Source organism: Oncorhynchus gorbuscha, linkage group LG23, assembly GCF_021184085.1.
Source record: "Oncorhynchus gorbuscha isolate QuinsamMale2020 ecotype Even-year linkage group LG23, OgorEven_v1.0, whole genome shotgun sequence".
Lineage (NCBI taxonomy): Eukaryota > Metazoa > Chordata > Actinopteri > Salmoniformes > Salmonidae > Oncorhynchus > Oncorhynchus gorbuscha.
Genome location: NC_060195.1, coordinates 12073721 through 12098922, shown reverse-complemented (window position 1 = coordinate 12098922; position 25202 = coordinate 12073721). Strand labels below are relative to the sequence as shown.

At 45.3% G+C, this 25202-nt stretch overlaps 1 protein-coding gene across 3 annotated transcripts in view; it reads right to left on the bottom strand.

Annotated features, from left to right (window-relative positions):
* nlgn3a (neuroligin 3a) overlaps positions 1 to 25202 on the bottom strand; it is a 474389-nt gene that overhangs the window by 143800 nt on the left and 305387 nt on the right. For all 3 annotated transcript variants that reach the window (XM_046324200.1, XM_046324201.1, XM_046324203.1), the window contains one exon: positions 12680 to 12865. In XM_046324200.1, the coding sequence (XP_046180156.1) occupies positions 12680 to 12865 (186 nt within the window). The remainder of the gene's footprint in view (positions 1 to 12679; positions 12866 to 25202) is intronic.

Genomic DNA, 25202 nt, shown 5'->3' with positions numbered 1-25202 from the left:
AGAGAGAGAGAGAGAGAGAGAGAGAGAGAGAGAGAGAGAGAGAGAGAGAGAGACAGAGAGAGAGAGAGACAGAGAGAGCCAAGAGAGAGAGACACAGAGAGAGAGAGAGAGAGAGAGAGAGAGAGAGAGAGAGAGAGAGAGAGAGAGAGAGAGACAGAGAGAGACTGTAAGGAGAGAGAGAGAGAGAGACAGAGAGAGACAGAGAGAGACAGAGAGAGACTGTAAGGAGAGAGAGAGAGAGCGAGAGAAAGACAGGGGAAGAGAGAAGATGTATTTCAATACGTGTTTATTATCTATTTCACTTGCTTTGGCAACGTAAATGTTTCCCATGCCAATAAAGCCCATTGAATTGAGAGAGAGAGAGGGGGGGGGGTGTGGATTATGAGCTCATGTTCTTCCTCAGTTCTTCTAAAAATATATAATTATAGTTGTATAAATGTAGATAAACTTTGTTTTTCTTTGCCCTAGGACTTCTACATGATACTACCCTCTACATCAAAACCTTCAAAACAAATCAAAATTCCACACACATGGCACAGGTAACAGCAGAGGAGGAGGAGATAGAGGAACACACAGAACAGATAACAGCAGTGAAGGAGGAGATAGAGGAACACACAGAACAGATAACAGCAGTGAAGGAGGAGATAGAGGAACACACAGAACAGATAACAGCAGAGGAGGAGATAGAGGAACACATAGAACAGATAACAGCAGAGGAGGAGGAGATAGAGGAACACACAGAACAGATAACAGCAGAGGAGGAGGAGATAGAGGAACACACAGAACAGATAACAACAGAGGAGGAGGAGATAGAGGAACACACAGAACAGATAACAGCAGAGGAGGAGATAGATGAACACATAGAACAGATAACAGCAGAGGAGGAGGAGATAGAGGAACACATAGAACAGATAACAGCAGAGGAGGAGATAGAGGAACACATAGAACAGATAACAGCAGAGGAGGAGATAGAGGAACACATAGAACAGATAACAGCAGAGGAGGAGATAGAGGAACACATAGAACAGATAACAGCAGAGGAGGAGATAGAGGAACACATAGAACAGATAACAGCAGAGGAGGAGGAGATAGAGGAACACAGAACAGATAACAGCAGAGGAGGAGATAGAGGAACACATAGAACAGATAACAGCAGTGAAGGAGGAGATAGAGGAACACATAGAACAGATAACAGCAGAGGAGGAGATAGAGGAACACAGAACAGATAACAGCAGAGGAGGAGATAGAGGAACACATAGAACAGATAACAGCAGAGGAGAGATAGAGGAACACATAGAACAGATAGCAGAGGAAGGACACATAGAACAGATAACAACAGAGGAGGAGGAGATAGAGGAACACAGAACAGATAACAGCAGAGGAGGAGGAGATAGAGGAACACATAGAACAGATAACAGCAGAGGAGGACAGATAACAACAGAACAGATAACAGCAGAGGAGGAGATAGAGGAACACATAGAACAGATAACAGCAGAGGAGGAGGAGATAGAGGAACACATAGAACAGATAACAGCAGAGGAGGAGGAGATAGAGGAACACATAGAACAGATAACAGCAGAGGAGGAGATAGAGGAACACATAGAACAGATAACAGAGAGGAGGAGGAGATAGAACACATAGAACACACAGAACAGATAACAGCAGAGGAGGAGGAGATAGAGGAACACATAGAACAGAAACAGCAGAGGAGGAGGAGATAGAGGAACAGATAACAGATAACAGCAGAGGAGGAGGAGATAGCAGTGAGGAGAGAGATAGAGGAACACATAGAACAGATAACAGATAACAGCAGATAACAGCAGAGGAGGAGATAGAGGAACACACAGAACAGATAACAGCAGAGGAGGAGATAGAGGAACACAGAACAGATAACAGCAGTGAAGGAGGAGATAGAGGCACACATAGAACAGATAACAGCAGTGAAGGAGGAGATAGAGGAACACATAGAACAGATAACAGCAGTGAAGGAGGAGATGAGAAAGCTGAGGTGTGACAGACAGCAGGACACTCCCCCAGAGAAACCAGCAGAACAGCCCACCTCAGAACCAGACCACAACCTCAACACCACAATGGGACAGACAACACAGGACCCAGCAAACCAACAGGCCCCACCCCCTAACAGACCACACCCCTCCTAACAGACTCCACCCCTCCTAACAGACCCCCACCCCCTCCTAACAGACCCCACTCCCCCTAACAGACCCCACCCCCTCCTAACAGACCCCAACTCCCTAACAGACCCCACCCCCTCCTAACAGACCCCACCCCCTAACAGACCCCACCCCCTCCTAACAGACCCCACCCCCTAACAGACCCTACCCCCTCCTAACAAACACTAGGTATGTCCTGGAGCTGTTGTCAGAGACAAACACTAGGCATGTCCTGGAGCTGTTGTCAGAGGACAAACACTAGGCATGTCCTGGAGCTGTTGTCAGAGGACAAACACTAGGCATGTCCTGGAGCTGTTGTCAGAGGACAAACACTAGGCATGTCCTGGAGCTGTTGTCAGAGGACAAACACTAGGCATGCCCTGGAGCTGTTGTCAGAGGACAAACACTAGGCATGTCCTGGAGCTGTTGTCAGAGGACAAACACTAAGCATGTCCTGGAGCTGTTGTCAGAGGACAAACACTAGGCATGTCCTGGAGCTGTTGTCAGAGGACAAACACTAGGCATGTCCTGGAGCTGTTGTCAGAGGACAAACACTAAGCATGTCCTGGAGCTGTTGTCAGAGGACAAACACTAGGCATGTCCTGGAGCTGTTGTCAGAAGACAGACTAGGGTCTCCCAGCCACATCATAATTCGCACGGGCACAAATGACCTGAGGGCCCATCAGGAAAGGGTGGCCAAAGCACTCAAAGGGAGTGAATGAAAAAGCTTCTTCCACTTTCCCCAACGCACAAGTGGTTATCTCCACCCTGCAACCACAAAATACATTCACCTTTCCTCCATACAGCGGGTGAATGCAAGCAAGGATGTCACCTTCAACTTCAGCCCCAGCACCTCACACAGGAGCAACAGAGCAACTGACATCCGCCCAGACCAGTGAGACACCCTTCCAGACCTGCAAGACCCCCTCCCAGACCTGCAAGACCCCCCCCCGAAGGACCTGCACTGAGATAACCCCTGCCAAGAGGATCTACACCCAGTAGCAGGAAGCTTCAATACAGATAGAACAGTAGGATTTAAAGGGGCCTCTGCTCAGTGGACAGCTCTGGTATCTGGATACAGTAGGTCTTAAAGGGGCCTCTGCTCAGTAGACAGCCCTGGTAGATGGAGACAGTAGGTTTTAAAGGGACCTCTGCTCAATGGACAGCTCTGGTATCTGGAGACAGTAGGATTTAAAGGAGGCTCTGCTCAGTAGACAGCCCTGGTATCTGGAGACATTATGTTTTAAAGGGGCCTCTGCTCAGTAGACAGCCCTGGTAGATGGAGACAGTAGGTTTTAAAGGGGCCTCTGCTCAGTAGACAGACCTGGTAGATGGAGACATTAAAGGGGCCTCTGCTCAGTGGACAGACCTGGTAGATGGAGACAGTAGGTTTTAAAGGAGGCTCTGCTCAGTAGACAGCCCTGGTAGATGGAGACAGTAGGTTTTAAAGGGGCCTCTGCTCAGTAGACAGCCCTGGTAGATGGAGACAGTAGGTTTTAAAGGGGCCTCTGCTCAGTGGACAGCCCTGGTAGATGGAGACAGTAGGTTTTAAAGGGGCTTTGTGTGTCTTTCCTACCTTCACACTCCAGAAGTGGAACATATTGTTCCACATGTGACACTGCCTCTGTTTCTACAATAGGGTATCATGAATAATAGAACAGATCTGCATATATTTATTCATGGGTAAAATAACGGTAGTCAAACCCCAGAGAAGTGGGAGAAGGAACAATTCAGCATTGTTTACAATATTTTTTCCTGACTTAATTTTTTATTCACAGAGCATGTGAAATCACTTATCCAATCCACTACACAGTTACTGTCACGTCCGGACCTTAGTTCCTTTTTTTTATGTCTCTATTTTAGATTGGTCAGGGCGTGAGTTGGGGTGGGCATTCTATGTTTTGTTCTATGTTTGTATTTCTATGTGTTTGGCCTGGTATGGTTCCCAATCAGAGGCAGCAGTCAATCGTTGTCTCTGATTGAGAACCATACTCAGGTAGCCTGTTCCCACCTGGTGTTTGTGGGTAGTTGTTTTCTGTGTTTGTGTGTCTGCACCAGACAGAACTGTTTCGTTTGTTCCACTTTGTTGGTTTTTGTTCTAGTGTTCTAGTGTTTTAGTGTTTCTTCATTAAATTCACCATGAACACGTACCACAATGCACCTTGGTCCTCTTCACCTTCTTCCACCTACGACAACCGTTACAGTTATTAGGGATGGGTGGTATATCATTTATTTTTCAAAATATCTTTGGTATGTCTTTCCAATACCATCAATATAATTTTGTAATACATTTAAATAAATAAAATGCAGTCAACCTCGTACCCCTGAACATCGACTGCCTACTGGTACCCTGTGTATGTAGCCATTACTATTATTAGTATTATTTTACATGTTTCTACGTATATATATATTTTTCCTTTGCATTGTTGGGGAAGGGCCTGTAAGTAAGCATTTCACAGTTAGTTTACACCTGTTGTTTTACAAAGCATGTGACAAATAGCATTTCATTTGATCTGAAGTGAGGTGATCAAGTTACACTTGTATGAAATTCATTACTAATGTTTGCCAGCTATATATCTTATAACTATTAAGTTAACTATCTAACGACAGACAGGTGTTTTAGCTGCTACGGCAGACAGGTGTTTTAGCTGCTACGGCAGACAGGTGTTTTAGCTGCTACGACAGACAGGTGTTCTAGCTGCTACGTCAGACAGGTGTTTCAGCTGCTACGACAGACAGGTGTTTTAGCTGCTACGACAGACAGGTGTTTTAGCTGCTACGACAGACAGGTGTTTTAGCTGCTACGGCAGACAGGTGTTTTAGCTGCTACGGCAGACAGGTGTTTTAGCTGCTACGGCAGACAGGTGTTTTAGCTGCTACGGCAGACAGGTGTTTTAGCTGCTACGACAGACAGGTGTTTTAGCTGCTACGACAGACAGGTGTTTTAGCTGCTACGACAGACAGGTGTTTTAGCTGCTACGACAGACAGGTGTTCTAGCTGCTACGTCAGACAGGTGTTTCAGCTGCTACGACAGACAGGTGTTTTAGCTGCTACGACAGACAGGTGTTTTAGCTGCTACGACAGACAGGTGTTTTAGCTGCTACGGCAGACAGGTGTTTTAGCTGCTACGGCAGACAGGTGTTTTAGCTGCTACGGCAGACAGGTGTTTTAGCTGCTACGGCAGACAGGTGTTTTAGCTGCTACGACAGACAGGTGTTTTAGCTGCTACGACAGACAGGTGTTTTAGCTGCTACGACAGACAGGTGTTCTAGCTGCTACGACAGACAGGTGTTTTCGCTGCTACGGCAGACAGGTGTTCTAGCTGCTACGACAGACAGGTGTTTTAGCTGCTACGGCAGACAGGTGTTTTAGCTGCTACGGCAGATAGGAGATTTAGCTGCTACGGCAGACAGGAGTTCTAGCTGCTACGGCAGACAGGTGTTATAGCTGCTAACGACAGACAGGTGTTTTAGCTGCTACGGCAGACAGGTGTTTTAGCTGCTACGGCAGACAGGTGTTTTAGCTGCTACGGCAGCCAGGTGTGCTAGTTGCTACTGCAGCCAGGTGTTCTAGTTGCTACGGCAGCCAGGTGTTCTAGTTGCTACGGCGGCCAGGTGTGCTAGTTGCTACTGCAGCCAGGTGTTCTAGTTGCTACGGCGGCCAGGTGTTCTAGTTGCTACGGCGGCCAGGTGTTTTAGTTGCTACGGCGGCCAGGTGTGCTAGTTGCTACTGCAGCCAGGTGTTCTAGCTGCTACGGCAGCCAGGTGTTCTAGTTGCTACGGCGGCCAGGTGTGCTAGTTGCTACTGCAGCCAGGTGTTCTAGTTGCTACGGCGGCCAGGTGTTCTAGTTGCTACGGCGGCCAGGTGTTCTAGTTGCTACGGCAGCCAGACAACCAACCAGGTTTAATTTCAATACCCAGGGAGGTAAGAGAGGGATGGAGGGAGTGAGAGAGAGAGAGAGGGAGAAGAAAAAGAGAGAAAAGAATGTGCGAGAGAAGAGAGAGAGAGATGGAAATAGAGAGAGAGAGAGAGAGAGAGAGAGAGAGAGAGAGAGAGAGATGGAAATATAGAGAGAGACAGAGAGAGAGAGATGGAAATAGAGAGAGAGAAAGAGAGAGAGAGATGGAAGTATAGAGAGAGACAGAGAGAGAGAGATGGAAATCGAGAGAGAGAAAGAGAAAGAGAGAGAGAGATGGAAATATAGAGAGAGACAGAGAGAGAGAGATGGAAATAGAGAGAGAGAAAGAGAGAGAGAGATGGAAGTATAGAGAGAGACAGAGAGAGAGAGATGGAAATCGAGAGAGAGAAAGAGCGAGATGGAAATATATAGAGAGACACAGAGAGAGAGAGAGAGAGAGAGAGAGAGAGAGAGAGAGAGAGAGAGAGAGAGAGAGAGAGAGAGAGAGAGAAAGAGGGAGAGAGAGAGGGAAGAAAGAAAGGACAAAATATATCCTGTTTTATAAGCAGGAGTGGAAACCTGTTTCATATCTAGTATTTCCTGTCTTTCAGGAAGGAAGGCCCACTTCAGTCTGAGAGGGAGAGAGTGGAGAGTGGATAGTGAGAGAGAGGGAGAGAGAGACAGTGGATAGTGAGAGAGAGGGAGAGAGAGACAGTGGATAGTGAGAGAGAGGGAGAGAGAGACAGTGGATAGTGAGAGAGAGGGAGAGAGAGACAGTGGATAGTGAGAGAGAGGGAGAGAGAGACAGTGGATAGTGAGAGAGAGGGAGAGAGAGACAGTGGATAGTGAGAGAGAGGGAGAGAGAGACAGTGGATAGTGAGAGAGAGGGAGAGAGAGACAGTGGATAGTGAGAGAGAGGGAGAGAGAGACAGTGGATAGTGAGAGAGAGGGAGAGAGAGACAGTGGATAGTGAGAGAGAGGGAGAGAGAGACAGTGGATAGTGAGAGAGAGGGAGAGAGAGACAGTGGATAGTGAGAGAGAGGGAGAGAGAGACAGTGGATAGTGAGAGAGAGGGAGAGAGAGACAGTGGATAGTGAGAGAGAGGGAGAGAGAGACAGTGGATAGTGAGAGAGAGGGAGAGAGAGACAGTGGATAGTGAGAGAGAGCGGCAAGAGAGTAGGGGGGAATGTGATTGCCGTCGGTAACACTTCTCACAAGAGGCCCTGTCGTGATGGAAAGCTTCCTACTTCAATTACCAACCATCTCACTAGTTTTACTCTGTTCTGCTTTATCTGGTCACACTGTGTACCAGGGAATCATATTGTTGATCTGGTCACACTGTGTACCAGGGAATCATATTGTTGATCTGGTCACACTGTGTACCAGGGAATCATATTGTTGATCTGGTCACACTGTGTACCAGGGAATCATATTGTTGATCTGGTCACACTGTGTACCAGGGAATCATATTGTTGACTGGTCACACTGTGTACCAGGGAATCATATTGTTGATCTGGTCACACTGTGTACCAGGGAATCATAATGTTGATCTGGTCACACTGTGTACCAGGGAATCATATTGTTGACTGGTCACACTGTGTACCAGGGAATCATATTGTTGACTGGTCACACTGTGTACCAGGGAATCATAATGTCACACTGTGTACCAGGGAATCATAATGTTGATCTGGTCACACTGTGTACCAGGGAATCATATTGTTGATCTGGTCACACTGTGTACCAGGGAATCATATTGTTGACTGGTCACACTGTGTACCAGGGAATCATATTGTTGATCTGGTCACACTGTGTATCAGGGAATCATACATTTCTATTCAAGAGGCAAAAAACTGCAGCAGCCCCGGTAATATCCACTTTAGAGAGGAGGAGGCAGAGAGGAGCTGGTTTCTGAGGCTGTATAATATCATGGAGCAGAGCAATATGGAGGCTGAATAAAAATGCATTAATGCCAATTAGAAACACAAAACGCAAATATTGTGTCTTGTAATTGCAGAAATGCAAAAATGCAGAAAGAAAAACACGTCATAAAGGTGACCACCGCATGGTGGGGGTCGCTTTTATCATAGAGTCAAGCCAGGAATTCCCAGTTGGTATAAAGACAATTATGGTAATGAATGGTTTACTTATTCCTTATTTCCTTCCTTCCTGTCGCCCTTCCTTCCTTGACGACCTGCCATGTAACGTGTTTCTGTGCATGGGGTCCTTGCTCATTTGTAGCATTACATGGCGACTGCGTAAAAATAGCTTAACCATAGCCCTAAACCTAACCTTAACCATAACCTTAACCCTAGCCCTAAACCTAACCTTAACCTTAACCCTAGCCCTAAACCTAACCTTAACCATAGCCCTAAACCTAACCTTAACCTTAACCTTAACCCTAGCCCTAAACCTAACCTTAACCATAAACTTAACCCTAGCCCTAAACCTAACCTTAACCATAACCTTAACCCTAGCCCTAAAACTAACCATAACCATAACCTTAACCCTAGCCCTAAGCCTAACCTTAACCATAACCTTAACCCTAGCCCTAAACCTAACCTTAACCATAGCCCTAAACCTAACCTTAACCCTAGCCCTAAACCTAACCTTAACCTTAAACCCCTAGCCCTAAACCTAACCTTAACCCTAGCCCTAAACCTAACCTTAACCATAGCCCTAAACCTAACCTTAACCTTAACCTTAACCCTAGCCCTAAACCTAACCTTAACCTTAACCCTAAACCTAACCTTAACCTTAACCTTAACCCTAGCCCTAACCTTAACCCTAGCCCTAAACCTAACCTTAACCATAGCCCTAAACCTAACCTTAACCATAGCCCTAAACTTAACCCTAGCCCTAAACCTAACCTTAACCCCAGCCCTAAACCTAAACTTAACCCTAGCCCTAAACCTAACCTTAACCCTAGCCCTAAACCTAACCCCTTAACCTTAACCCTAGCCCTAACCTTAACCCTAGCCCTAAACCTAACCTTAACCCTAGCCCTAACCTTAACCCTAAACCTTAACCCTAGCCCTAAACCTAACCTTAACCCTAGCCCTAAACCTAACCTTAACCCTAGCCCTAAACCTAACCTTAACCCTAGCCCTAAACCTAACCTTATCCCTAGCCCTAAACCTAACCTTAATCCTAGCCCTAAACCTAACCTTAACCCTAGCCCTAAACCTAACCTTAACCCTAGCCCTAAACCTAACCTTAACCCTAAACCTTAACCCTAGCCCTAAACCTAACCTTAATCCTAGCCCTAAACCTAACCTTAACCCTAGCCCTAAAACTAACCTTAATCCTAGCCCTAACCTTCAACCTATCCTTAACCCTAGCCCTAACCTTAACCCTAGCCCTAAACCTAACCTTAACCCTAGCCCTAAACCTAACCTTAACCTTAACCCTAGCCCTAAACCTAACCTTAACCTTAACCCGAGCCCTAAACCTAACCTTAACCTTAACCCTAGCCCTGAACCTAACCTTAACCCTAGCCCTAAACCTAAACTTAACCCTAGCCCTAACCTTAACCATAGCCATAACCTTAACCCTAGCCCTAAACCTAACCTTAACCCTAGCCCTAACCTTAACCCTAGCCCTAACCTAAACCCTAGCCCTAAACCTCACCTTAACCCTAGCCCTAAACCTAACCTTAACCCTAGCCCTAAACCTAACCTTAACCCAAGCCCTAAACCTAACCTTAACCCTAGCCCTAAACCTAACCTTAACCCTAGCCCTAACCTTAACCCTAAACCTAACCTTAACCCTAGCCCTAAACCTAACCTTAACCCTAGCTCTAAACCTAACCTTAACCTTAACCCGAGCCCTAAATCTAACCTTAACCTTTACCCTAGCCCTAAACCTAACCCTAGCCCTAAACCTAACCTTAACCCTAGCCCTAAACCTAACCTTCACCATAGCCCTAAACCTAACCTTAACCATAGCCCTAAACCTAACATTAACCCTAGCCCTAAACCTAACCATAACCCTAGCCCTAAACCTAACCTTAACCCTGAACCTAACCTTAACCCTAGCCCTAAACCTAACCTTAACCATAGCCCTAAACCTAACCTTAACCCTAGCCCTAAACCTAACCTTAACCATAGCCCTAAACTTAACCCTAGCCCTAAACCTAACCTTAACCCTAGCCCTAAACCTAACCTTAACCCTAGCCCAAAACCTAACCTTAACCCTAGCCCTAAACCTAACCTTAACCCTAGCCCTAAACCTAACCTTAACCCTAGCCCTAAACCTAACCTTAACCCTAGCCCAAAACCTAACCTTATCCCTAGCCCTAAACCTAACCTTAACCCTAGCCCTAAACCTAACCTTAACCCTAGCCCTAAACCTAACCTTTAACCCTAGCCCTAAACCTAACCTTAACCTTAATCCTAGCCCTAAACCTAACCTTAACCCGAGCCCTAAACCTAACCTTAACCTTAACCCTAGCCCTGAACCTAACCTTAACCCTAGCCCTAAACCTAAACTTAACCCTAGCCCTAACCTTAACCCTAGCCCTAACCTTAACCCTAGCCCTAAACCTAACCTTAACCCTAGCCCTAACCTTAACCCTAGCCCTAACCTTAACCCTAGCCCTAAACCTAACCTTAACCCTAGCCCTAACCTTAACCCTAAACCTAACCTTAACCCTAGCCCTAAACCTAACCTTAACCCTAGCTCTAAACCTAACCTTAACCTTAACCCGAGCCCTAAATCTAACCTTAACCTTTAGCCCTAAACCTAACCCTAGCCATGAACCTAACCTTAACCCTAGCCCTAAACCTAACCTTCACCATAGCCCTAAACCTAACCTTAACCATAGCCATAAACCTAACATTAACCCTAGCCCTAAACCTAACCATAACCTTAGCCCTAAACCTAACCTTAACCCTAGCCCTAAACCTAACCTTAACCCTAGCCCTAAACCTAACCTTAACCCTAGCCCAAAACCTAACCTTAACCCTAGCCCTAAACCTAACCTTAACCCTAGCCCTAAACCTAACCTTAACCCTAGCCCTAAACCTAACCTTAACCCTAGCCCTAAACCTAACCTTAACCCTAGCCCAAAACCTAACCTTAACCCTAACCCTAAACCTAACCTAACCCTAGCCCTAAACCTAACCTTAACCCTAGCCCTAAACCTAACCTTAACCCTAGCCTTTAGCCCTAAACCCTAGCCTTTAGCCCTCTATAGAACATCTACAGATTGACTTTCCGGACTATCCAGCAGCATGCCCTCTACACTGTCCATCCCGTCGCCTGTGTGTGTCTCTGTGAGTGTGTGTGTGTGTGTGTCTGTGTGTGTGTGTGTGTGTGTGTGTGTCTCTGTGAGTGTGTGTGTGTGTCTCTGTGAGTGTGTGTGTGTCTGTGAATGTGTGTGTGTGTTTCTGTGAGTGTGTGTGTGTGTATGTGTCTGTGAGTGTGTGTGTGTGTGTCTCTGTGAGTGTGTGTGTGTGTCTCTGTGAGTGTGTGTGTATCTGTGAGTGTGTGTGTGTGTCTCTGTGAGTGTGTGTGTGTGTGTGTGTCTGTGAGTGTGTGTGTGTGTCTCTGTGAGTGTGTGTGTCTCTGTGAGTGTGTGTGTGTCTGTGAGTGTGTGTGTGTGTCACTGTGAGTGCGTGTGTGTGTCTCTGTGAGTGTGTGTGTGTGTCTCTGTGAGTGTGTGTGTGTGTCTCTGTGAGTGTGTGTGTGTGTCTCTGTGAGTGTGTGTGTGTGTCTCTGTGAGTGCGTGTGTGTGTGTCTGTGAGTGTGTGTGTGTGTCTCTGTGAGTGCGTGTGTGTGTCTGTGAGTGTGTGTGTGTCTCTGTGAGTGCGTGTGTGTGTCTTTGTGAGTGTGTGTGTGTGTATGTCTCTGTGAGTGTGTCTGTGTGTGTGTGTCTCTGTGAGTGCGTGTGTGTGTGTCTGTGTATTAGCATACAGCCACAGTCTAATAAACAGTCTCGTCACCTTCATGAGCTCTGTTGCAGGACATACAGGACTGTAAAGCACATCCACCACTAGCTGGGTTAACCTACACATACCTTCTCTCATATTATTAAGCAACAGGACAGTCAATCTCCATTGAGCGGTTGAAGCATGACATTAGCCACTAGATAAACAACATCCGTCTTGATTGGATGATTGAATTGTTCCATTATACAGGGTTTAGGGGGCTGGGTTCCCCTTTACCCCCTCAAGCATCTCCGGATAACAAATCCCAAAAGCAGTTCTCAGTAAATCAACTGTAAACCAGACATTCAGGACAGTACTCAGATGAAACCCAATGCCAAACACCACCTTTCTTAAATCAATCCAGATGCCCACTTTCTAAGTATTTTATAAACTAAATACAAGACTTCCCAACTGATTCTGACACAGAGATATCCCATACCCAATCCCCTCTGTCCCATCCCAGTCACGGACTGAGTGTGTTCCTACCTTCAGAGTGGTGTGAGAGGGTGAGCAGGCTGACACAGAGATATCCCATACCCAATCCCCTCTGTCCCATCCCAGTCACGGACTGAGTGTGTTCCTACCTTCAGAGTGGTGTGAGAGGGTGAGCAGGCTGACACAGAGATATCCCATACCCAATCCCCTCTGTCCCATCCCAGTCACGGACTGAGTGTGTTCCTACCTTCAGAGTGGTGTGAGAGGGTGAGCAGGCTGACACAGGACGCTCCTATCCCAGATCCAAACACCGTGATACGGTTGGAGTCTCCTCCGAAGTATCCAATGTTTTCACTGATCCACCTCAGAGCCTGGATCTGGTCCAGTAGGCCGTAGTTCCCCTTAGCTGCCTGGTCCCCTGTAGACAGGAACCCTGTAACAGACACAGAGGATACAGGGTTAGTCAATGACGTAACACTAACAGGGATGCAATTGTGTTTCCCAAAGGTAGGTTGAGATTGATTCCTTTTAGGTCCCAGGTTAACACTGGACACCTGGCTGAGATTGATTCTTTTTGGGTCCCAGGTTAACACTGGACACCTGGCTGAGATTGATTCTTTTTGGGTCCCAGGTTAACAATGGACACCTGGCTGAGGTTGATTCCTTTTGGGTCCCAGGTTAACACTGGACACCTGGCTGAGATTGATTCTTTTTGGGTCCCAGGTTAACACTGGACACCTGGCTGAGGTTGATTCCTTTTGGGTCCCAGGTTAACAATGGACACCTGGCTGAGGTTGATTCCTTTTGGGTCCCAGGTTAACACTGGACACCTGGCTGAGATTGATTCCTTTTGGGTCCCAGGTTAACACTGGACACCTGGCTGAGGTTGATTCCTTTTGGGTTCCAGGTTAAACTATCAAGCTCTCCGGCTCTCCAGTGAGATCCTGACTGATTGGAATACATGATTGTTGGCCAAATCAAAGGGCTGTGTGACCACATGTCATGTTTACATTATGGGAAATCAATGTTGAGCCTCCCTGGACGATCACATATCACCCTGTCTATCGACCCGCCGTGATGAGAACCACATGTATCTATGAGTGCTGTTGTGTTGTGACACTGAGAGAAAAGGCAGGAGAGATGGAAGCTAAGAGGCCCTGAATAACATACATGTACCAGAACTGTTCCCTCGTAAATCATGACCTCTTTAGTGTAGGCCTTTATTGCAACAAAAACAAAAACGTTTTTTAAAAGTTTTTGTACTTTAGTTTGAAATGTTTCCGATGTTCCGATATTTTACGACAGGATATACAGTGCCTTGCGAAAGTATTCGGCCCCCTTGAACTTTGCGACCTTTTGCCACATTTCAGGCTTCAAACATAAAGATATAAAACTGTATTTTTTTGTGAAGAATCAACAACAAGTGGGACACAATCATGAAGTGGAACAACATTTATTGGATATTTCAAACTTTTTTAACATATCAAAAACTGAAAAATTGGGCGTGCAAAATTATTCAGCCCCCTTAAATTAATACTTTGTAGTGCCACCCTTTGCTGCGATTACAGCTGTAAGTCGCTTGGGGTATGTCTCTATCAGTTTTGCACATTGAGAGACTGAAATTTTTTCCCATTCCTCCTTGCAAAACAGCTCGAGCTCAGTGAGGTTGGATGGAGAGCATTTGTGAACAGCAGTTTTCAGTTCTTTCCACAGATTCTCGATTGGATTCAGGTCTGGACTTTGACTTTGATTAGATTTTGCTTTATGTTTTGGATCATTGTCTTGTTGGAAGACAAATCTCCGTCCCAGTCTCAGGTCTTTTGCAGACTCCATCAGGTTTTCTTCCAGAATGGTCCTGTATTTGGCTCCATCCATCTTCCCATCAATTTTAACCATCTTCCCTGTCCCTGCTGAAGAAAAGCAGGCCCAAACCATGATGCTGCCATCACCATGTTTGACAGTGGGGATGGTATGTTCAGGGTGATGAGCTGTGTTGCTTTTACGCCAAACATAACATTTTGCATTGTTGCCAAAAAGTTCAATTTTGGTTTCATCTGATCAGAGCACCTTGTTCCACATGTTTGGTGTGTCTCCCAGGTGGCTTGTGGCAAACTTTAAACTACACTTTTTATGGATATCTTTAAGAAATGGGTTTCTTCTTGCCACTCTTCCATAAAGGCCAGATTTGTGCAATATACGACTGATTGTTGTCCTATGGACAGAGTCTCCCACCTTAGCTGTAGATCTCTGCAGTTCATCCAGAGTGATCATGGGCCTCTTGGCTGCATCTCTGATCAGTCTTCTCTTGGTAGATTTGCAGTGGACTGATACTCTTTCCATTTCAATATTATCGCTTGCACAGTGCTCCTTGGGATGTTTAAAGCTTGGGAAATCTTTTTGTATCCAAATCCGGCTTTAAACTTCTTCACAACAGTATCTCGGACCTGCCTGGTGTGTTCCTTGTTCTTCATGATGCTCTCTGCGCTTTTAACGGACCTCTGAGACTATCACAGTGCAGGTGCATTTATACAGAGACTTGATTACACACCGGTGGATTGTATTTATCATCATTAGTCATTTAGGTCAACATTGGATCATTCAGAGATCCTCACTGAACTTCTGGAGAGAGTTTGCTGCACTGAAAGTAAAGGGGCTGAATAATTTTGCACGCCCAATTTTTCCGTTTTTAATTTGTTAAAAAAGTTTGAAATATCCAATAAATGTCGTTCCACTTCATGATTGTGTCCCACTTGTTGTTGATTCTTCACAAAAAAATAAAGTTTTATATCTTTATGTTTGAAGCCTGAAATGTGGCAAAAGGTCGCAAAGTTCAAGGGGGCCGAATACTTTCGCAAGGCACTTTAGAGGGTTAGAGTTAGGACAGGATATAGAGGAGTAGAGATGATGAGTAGAAGTGCTTTATGTGGAATATATTGGAACTATTGGAGTCATGGTAATACATCCTTCAGCTATTATACCTCGAGTGGAGAGTAACATGGAAACACAAGCCTAGGCAGTTAGTTGTTTTACAGGGCTCTACATGTTTCAATGTACAGAACATGAACTACGTGGACTAGACATTTGAGTCCCATCTTCACATAATGGCGTGTGACATTGAGCCTCTCTTTGGGACGTGTGTGTTCATGTTAACACTGAGTCACTATAACCACATCTCCAGGGCTCTGTCCCAAACACATAAGAGAGAGAGATGCACACCCACCCACCCACCCACCCACCCACCCACCCACCACACACACACACACGCACACACACGCACACACGCACACACACCCACACATCCACCCACACACACACACGCACACAAACCCACGCACATCCACACACACACACACACACACACACACACACACACACACACACGCACACACACACACACACACACACACACACACACACATGCACACACACACACACACACGCACACACACCCACGCACACACACGCACACACACACAAACACGCACACACACACACACACACACACACACACACACACACACACACACACACACACACACACACACACACACACACACACACACACACACACACACACACACACACACACACACACACACACACACACACACACACACACACACACACACACAGCTATAACTGTGTCTCCAGGGCTCAGGCACAGCTGTATGATGGGTAATAGAATGTTACATCATCTGTTGTCCCAGAGGACCTCTCAATAGACTCTGTGTCCATATCACATATCACGTACACTGGCAACAGCCAACATAAATAGCCTCTTTATTAGGCTTAACATGTCCAATCTGAACCGGCAGGCCACAGGTAGCCAGCCTATGGGTACAAATACCGGTTAAATAAAAACACTTAAGAATATAAAGTGCAATGCTGTAATATTTTTTTTCTTCACATTTTCAAACAGCCCATTTATATTTTCCAACCGGCTATACATTTGAGTTTTTTTTCTCGCCTGAATTTCACTGTAACAACACAATGTCAAATACAGGTATCCTAGTCAAACAATTAACATCCAATCACATTAACCGTTACTCTCTCACAGGAATTCCACTAACGGTCCGTATGTAGCCAAACGTAGCTGCTGCTCATGTTGGTATCTGTACTGATGGTGCAAAAGCCATGACAGGGAGACATAGTGGAGTGGTAACGCGTGTGCAAGCAGTTGCTCCTGAAACCACTTCGGTGCACTGCAGCATCCACCAAGAGGCTCTTGGGTACACTGCAGCATCCACCAGGAGGCTCTTACTGCCAAGGGAATGACTGACAGTTAGAAAGACGTTTTGGACTCTACAGTGAAAATGGTTTACTTTGTTGAAGCAAGGCCCCTGAACTCTCGTGTATTTTCTGCACAATGCAATGATATGGGCAGCGACCATGTAACACTTTTACAACATACAGAAGTGTGCTGGTTATCAAAGGGCAAAGTATTGGTCAGGTTTTTTAATTGAGAGACGAGCTTAAAGTTTTCTATACTGACCATCATTTTCACTTCACTGACCGCTAGCATGATGACGAATTTCTCACACGACTTGCCTATCTGGGTGATGTTTCTCTCACCTGAATGATCTGAATCTAGGGTAACAGGGACTCTCTGCAACCATATTCAATGTGCGGGACAAAACTGAGGCTATGATTAAGAAGTTGGAGCTCTTGTCTGTCTGCATTAACAAGGACAACACACAGGTCTTTCCATCATTGTATGATTTTTTTGTGCAAATGATTTCAAGCTTACGGACAATGTCAAATGTGATATAGCGAAGCACCTGTGTTAGTTGGGTGCGCAATTACGCAGGTACTTTCCCAAAACGGACGACACAAACAACTGTATTTGTTATCTCTTTCATGCCCTGCCTCCAGTCCACTCACTAATATCTGAACAAGAGAGCCTCATCGAAATTGCAACACGCCTTTCTGTGAAAATGTAATTGAATCAGAAGCCAGTGCCAGATTTCTGGATTGGACTGCGCTCAGAGTATCCTGCTTCGGCAAATCTCGCTGTTAAGACATTGATGCCCTTTGCAATCACGTACTTATGTGAGAGTGGATTCTCGGCCCTCACTAGCATGAAAACTAAATACAGGCACAGACTGTGTGTGGAAAATGATTTAAGACTGAGACTCTCTCCAATACAAACCAACATTGCAGAGTTATGTGCATCCTTTCAAGCACACCCTTCTCATTAACCTGTGGTGAGTTATTCACCATTTTAGATGAACAAATAAAGTTTTATATGTAAGATGGTTAAATAAAGAGCAACATGATTGATTTTTATTATATTATTATTTGTACCCTGGCTTACAACGATGGCATAATTTGTACCCTGGCTTACAACGATGGCATAAACCAACATTTCAGAGTGTGCTGACCCTTGTGCTAGAGGGGGTACTCAGCTGGAAGTTGAATGTTTGAAGGGGTACGGCACTATAAAACGTTTGGGAACCACTGCTCTACAGCATCACAGTGAATCCATGATTTATTTAGACAGGTCTAAAGAATCATGATATGAAGAAAATGTAGTCTATTTCAGAAGAACAGAATAGCATACTCTGAGTTGTCATTATGTTAGTCTCTGATATGGCTGTGCCATATGGCTGTGGGCCACACTAGTTCATTTAGCAGACACCATTTGTTCAGAATTCCGTGGCATTATTTTACATTCTTTTATTGTATGAAGAATACAATTGAACAAAGCTGAATAAAATAGAAAGGATATTTTTTCCAAACATTTGGTGGCGTGCTCACATGCGGCTATTCTATCTTGGGCAGTTACAAAGAAAAAGGTCCTACTATATGCTTAATGGAGAGTTATTTATGTAACTTGAGTTGTGATACAAACGCTTGGCTGTATGTTTTGATGCATTCTAAGGCTGTATGTCCCTCACTCAATTTTTTTTCATTAAACTTTTTCACTCCGGACGTTTTATCTGGACGTGGTTCGTCAGGACCTCCAACAGCTGAAGCTAAGTAGTAACATTAACACGATGCCTTCTAATTGCAGTCGCTGTACTCATAATATACAAGAGAACGATCACCTTACGGTGAAGATAGCTGTGTTGCAAGCCCAGCTTCAGACGCAATCGTTAAGCAAGGGTCATTTCAGTGTAGGAAAGGATGAAACAGCATCTGTGCCACCAGTAAGTACAGATAGTAACGTTAGTATAAATCCCCTCGCACGGTCCCCGCAGCCGGACAACTTTCTGATGGTCTCTGGAGGGAAATTCTGTAGGAATGCTCAATCGGTGTTGTTCATTCAGCCGACAGAAACTTTCAACCGGTTCTCCCAATTAAGCAGCGAGTCGGAGTCAGAGGTCGAGTCTTCTCTGGTCTCTACTCCTCCCGTTACGGGATCTGAGACGCCGAAGCTTCCCACCATTAGCTCTGACAAATTAAAAACCCTAGTCACTGGCAACTCCATTACCCGCAGTTTTAGACTTAAAACGAATCATCCAGTGATCATACACTGTTTACCAGGGGGGCAGGGCTACCGACGTTAAGGCTAATCTGAAGATGGTGCTGGCTAAGGCTAAAACTGGCGAGTGTAGAGATATTGTTATCCACCTCGGCACCAACGATGTTAGGATGAAACAGTCAGAGGTCACCAAGCGCAACATAGCTTCAGTGTGTAAATCAGCTAGAAAGATGTGTCGGCATTGAGTAATTGTCTCTGGCCCCCTCCCAGTTAGGGGGAGTGATGAGCTCTACAGCAGAGTCTCACAACTCAATCGCTGGTTGAAAACTGTTTTCTGCCCCTCCCAAAATATAGAATTTGTAGATAATTGGCCCTCTTTCCGGGACTCACCCACAAACAGGACCAAGCCTGGCCTGTTGAGGAGTGACGGACTCCATCCTAGCTGGAGGGGTGCTCTCATCTTATCTACCAACATAGACAGGGCTCTAACTCCTCTAGCTCCACAATGAAATAGGGTGCAGGCCAGGCAGCAGGCTGTTAGCCAGCCTGCCAGCTTAGTGGAGTCTGCCACTAGCACAGTCAGTGAAGTCAGCTCAGCTATCCCCATTGAGACCGTGTCTGTGCCTCGATCTAGGTTGGGCAAAACTAAACATGGCGGTGTTCGCATTAGCAATCTCACTAGAATAAAGACCTCCTCCATTCCTGTCATTATTGAAAGAGATTGTGATACCTCACATCTCAAAATAGGGCTACTTAATGTTAGATCCCTCACTTCAAAGGCAGTTATAGTCAATGAACTAATTACTGATCATAATCTTGATGTGATTGGCCTGACTAAAACATGGCTTAAGCCTGATGAATATACTGTGTTAAATGAGGACTCACCTCCTGGTTACACGAGTGACCATATCCCCCGTGCATCCCTCTAAGGCGGAGGTGTTGCTAACATTTACGATAGCAAATTTGTATTTACAACCCCCCCCAGAGGTTTTCGTCTTTTGAGCTTCTAGTCATGAAATCTATGCAGCCTACTCAATCACTTTTTATAGCAACTGTTTACAGGCCTGCTGGGCCATATACAGCGTTCCTCACTGCATTCCCTGAACTCCTATCGGACCTTGTAGTAATGACAGATAATATTCACATTTTTGGTGATTTTAATATTCACACGGAAAAGTCCACAGACCCACTCCAAAAGCCTTTCGGAGCCATCATTGACTCAGTGGATTTTGTCCAACATGCCTCCGGACCTACTCACTGTCACAGTCATACTCTGGACCTAGTTTTGTCCCATGGAGTAAATGTTGTGGATCTTAATGTTTTTCCTCGTAATCCTGGACTATCGGACCACCATTTTATTACGTTTGCAATCGCAAAAAATTATCTGCTCAGACCCCAACCAAGGAGCATCAAAAGTCTTGCTATAAATTCTCAGACAACCCAAAGATTCCTTGATGCCCTTCCAGATTCTCTCTGCCTACCCAAGGATGTCAGAGGACAAAAATCAGTTAACCAAATTGAGGAACTCAATTTAACCTTGCGCAATACCCTAGATGCAGTTGCACCCCAAAAACTAAAAACATTTGTCATAAGAAACTAGCTTCCTGGTATACAGAAAATACCCGAGCTCTGAAGCAAGCTTCCAGAAAATTGGAACAGAAATGGCGCCACACCAAACTGGAAGTCTTCCGACAAGCTTGGAAAGACAGTACCGTGCCGTACCGAAGAGCCCTTACTGCTGCTCAATCATCCTATTTTTCCAACTTAATTGAGAAAAATAAGAATAATCCGAAATGTCTTTTTGATACTGTCGCAAAGCTAACTGAAAAGCAGCATTCCCCAAGAGAGGATGGCTTTCACTTCAGCAGTAATAAATTCATGAACTTTTTTGAGGAAAAGATCATGATCATTAGAAAGCAAATAATGGGCTCCTCTTTAAATCTGCGTAATCCTCCAAAGCTCAGTTGTCTTGAGTCTGCACAACTCTGCCAGGACCTAGGATCAAGAGAGACACTCAAGTGTTTTAGTACTATATCTCTTGACACAATGATGAAAATAATCATAGCCTCTAAACCTTCAAGCTGCATACTGGACCCTATTCCAACTAAACTACTGAAAGAACTGCTTCCTGTGCTTGGCCCTCCTATGTTAAACATAATAAACATCTCTCTATCCACCGGATGTGTACCAAACTCACTAAAAGTGGCAGTAATAAAGCCTCTCTTGAAAAAGCCAAACCTTGACCCAGAAAATATTTAAAAAACTATCGGCCTATATCAAATCTTCCATTCTTCACAAAAAAAATTAGAAAAAGCTGTTGCGCAGCAACCCACTGCCTTCCTGAAGACAAAAAATGTATACGAAATGCTTCCGTCTGGTTTTAGACCCCATCATAGCACTGAGACGGCACTTGTAAACGTGGTAAATTACCTTTTAATGGCGTCAGACCGAGGCTCTTTTGATACCATCGATCACCACATTCTTTTGGAGAGATTGGATACCAAAATTGGTCTACACGGACAAGTTCTGGCCTGGTTTAGATATGATCTGTCAGAAAGATATCAGTTTGTCTCTGTGAATGGTTTGTCCTCTGACAAATAAACTGTAAATTTCGGTGTTCATCAAGGTTCCGTTTTAGGACCACTATTGTTTTCACTATATATTTTACCTCTTGGGGATATCATTCGAAAACATAATGTTAACTTTCACTGCTATGCGGATGACACATGGCTGTACATTTCAATGAAACATGGTGAAGCCCCAAAATTGCCCTCGCTATAAGCCTGTGTTTCACACATAAGGAAGTGGATCGCTGCAAACGTTCTACTTTTAAACTCAGAAAAAACAGAGATGCTTGTCATAGGTCCCAAGAAACAAAGAGATCTTCTGTTGAACCTGACAATTAATCTTGATGGTTGTACAGTCGTTTCAAATAAAACTGTGAAGGACCTCGGCGTTACTCTGGACCCTGATTTCTCTTTTGACGAACATACCAAGACTGTTTCAAGGACAGCTTTTTTCCATCTACGTAACATTGCAATAATCAGAAACTTTCGGTGTAAAAATGAAAAATTAATCCACGCTTTTGTTACTTCTAGGTTAGATTACTGCAATGCTTTACTTTCTGGCTACCCAGATAAAGCACTAAATTAACTTCAGTTAGTGCTAAATATGGCTGATCATATTTGATCATATTACTCCAGTGCTAGCCTTCCTATACTGGCTTCCTGTTAAGGCTAGGGCTGATGTCAAGGTTTTACTGCTAAACTACAAAGCATTACATGAGCTTACTCCTACCTATCTTTCCGATTTGGTAATGCCATAACATAACTGCCTTATTGTCCCTAGAATTTCAAAGCAAACAGCTGGAGGCAGGGCTTCCTCCTATAGAGCTCCATTTTTACGGAATGGTCTGCCTATCCATGTGAGAGACGCAAGACTCGGTCTCGACCTTTAAGTCTTTATTGAAGACTCATCTCTTCAGTAGGTCCTATGATTGAGTGTAGTCTGAACGGAAAGGCACTGTAGCGACGAACCACCATTGCTGTCTCTGCCTGATCGATTCCCCTCTCTCCGCTGGGATCTCTAACCCTATTACAGGGGCTGAGTCACTGGCTTACTGGTGCTCTGTCATGCCGTCCCTAGGAGGGGTGCGTCACTTGAGTGGGTTGAGTCACTGACGTGATCTTCCTGTCTGGGTTGGCGCCCCCACTCGGGTTCGTGCCGTGGCGGAGATCTTTGTGGGCTATACTCGGCTTTGTCTCAGGGTAGTAGGTTGGTGGCTGAAGATATCCCTCTAGTTGTGGTGTGCGGGATATGCATTGGCAAAGTGGGTGGGGTTATATCCTGCCTGTTTGGCCCTGTGGGGGGTATCGTCGGACAGGGTCACAGTGTCTCCCGACCCCTCCTGTCTCAGCCTCCAGAATTTATGCTGCAATAGTTTGTGTCGGGGGGCGAGGGTAAGTTTGTTATATCTGGAGTTTTTCTCCTGTCTTATCCACTGTCCTCCCTCTAATTCTCTCATGAATTCTCTTTCTTCTCTCTTTCTTCTCTCTGATGACCTGAGCTATGGAACCCAGACCTGTTCACCGGACGTGCTACCTTGTCCCGGAAACTGTGTTTTGGACTTTCTCTCTACCACACATGCTGTCTCTAACTCTGAATGATCGGCTATGAAAAGCCAACTGACATTTACTCCTCAGGTGCTAACCTGTTGCACCCTCGACAACCACTGTGATTACTATTATACTATTATACTATATATATCTATGAACGTTTGAACATCTTGGCCATGTTATAATCTCCACCCAGCACAGCCAGAAGAGGTCTGGCCACCCCTCAGAGCCTGGTTCCTTTCTTGGTTTCTTCCTAGGTTCTGGCCTTTCTAGGGAGTAATTCCTAGCCACCGTGCTTCTACACCTGCATTGCTTGCTGTTTGGGGTTTTAGGCTGGGTTTCTGTCCAGCACTTTGAGATATCAGCTGATGGAAAAAGGGCTTATAAAAACATTTGATTGATTGATTGAATCTCTACCCAACGTCCTCTACCAGACAATCTCTACCCAAAGTCCTCTACCAGACAATCTCTACCCAACAACCTCTACCAGACAAACTCTACCCAACGTCCTCTACCAGACAATCTCTACCCAACGTCCTCTACCAGACAATCTCTACCCAACGTCCTCTACCAGACAATCTCTACCCAACGTCCTCTACCAGACAATCTCTACCCAACGTCCTCTACCAGACAATCTCTACCCAACGTCCTCTACCAGACAATCTCTACCCAACGTCCTCTACCAGACAATCTCTACCCAACGTCCTCTACCAGACAATCTCTACCCAACGTCCTCTACCAGACAATCTCTACCCAACGTCCTCTACCAGACAAACTCTACCCAACGTCCTCTACCAGACAATCTCTACCCAACGTCCTCTACCAGACAAGGCGATTCTCAACTCTGTGATGAAGGTCAGTTTGCCACAACAAATCTTTACAGACCGTATAAGCCCTGATTCAAAAGCATCTGCTCAACATACTGTAATGTAGTCCTACATTAGCAGATCATAGAGGGAGTGTGTATGTGTGTGTGTGAATGTGTGTATAAGACCACTCCACCTCTCCTCTCTTCGACTACCTGTTGGTCCAACCACAGAGAAAGGTAAAGGGCATGGATCATAGATAGGGCTCAGCCACGCCAGGTGTCACAGTAAGCTAGACTGGAGTAGCAACACACACGCACGCACGCACGCACGCACGCACGCACGCACGCACGCACGCACGCACACACACACGCACGCACACACACACACACACACACACACACACACACACACACACACACACACACACACACACACACACACACACACACACACACACACACACACACACACACACACACACACACACACATACATCAACAGATGGTCTCCTTCAGACACTCCCTGAGGATGACAGAGACAGCAGGAGGACAGAGAGAGGGATGGATGAAGAGGAAGTGAGAGAGAGGGAGGACGCGAGATGAAGGAGAAGGGAGAGAGAGTGATATTAGAAGCTTTGGGGTAGAGAATGAGAGAGAGAGAGAGAGAGAGAGAGAGAGAGAGAGAGAGAGAGAGAGAGAGAGAGAGAGAGGAGGGAGAGCAATGGAAGAAATGAAAAACAGAGAAGAAGAGAGCAAGAAACAGAGAGAAGAAGAGGGCATCAGTAGAAACTAGAGTCTCTCTCGCTCTCTCTGAGCAGCTCCTATTCCTTATGTTGTCCGGTAACCAGGACAACAGATTTACAACCCTCTTTAGAAGCACCATGGGAGATGAGACGTGACTATGGCACCATAACCCTCACTAGCCCAATGGTTCACACTGACTTCACACACAGCAGCACACCATGCTGCCATTGCTCGTCCGTATACTTAGTATTCTTAATTCCATTTCTTTACTTAGATTGTGTGTATTGTGTGTATTGTTGTGAAATTGTTAGATATTACTGCACCGTTAGAGCTAGAAACACAAGCTGGGGTTAGGCGACTATAGCAGATGTAATGTAGTATAGAGCTGATGACTGGGGTTAGGAGACTATAGGGGATGGAATGTACTATAGAGGTGATGATGATATGTGATGTCATAGCTAGGTAGAGAAATCTAGATATTGTTAATGCAATATAAGATGATCTTGTCAGTCCAGCACTTAGATATGTCATGTCTTGTATGAGATTTATACTTGGAGAATGAAGGATTCAAATACTCAGATCTGAATTCAATCAATTGCGGAGGTGGGGAAAGCGCACAGCGGGGTTCACTCTGTAATGTTTACTACTAAACTACACCTGGATTTAAAGGTCATCACAA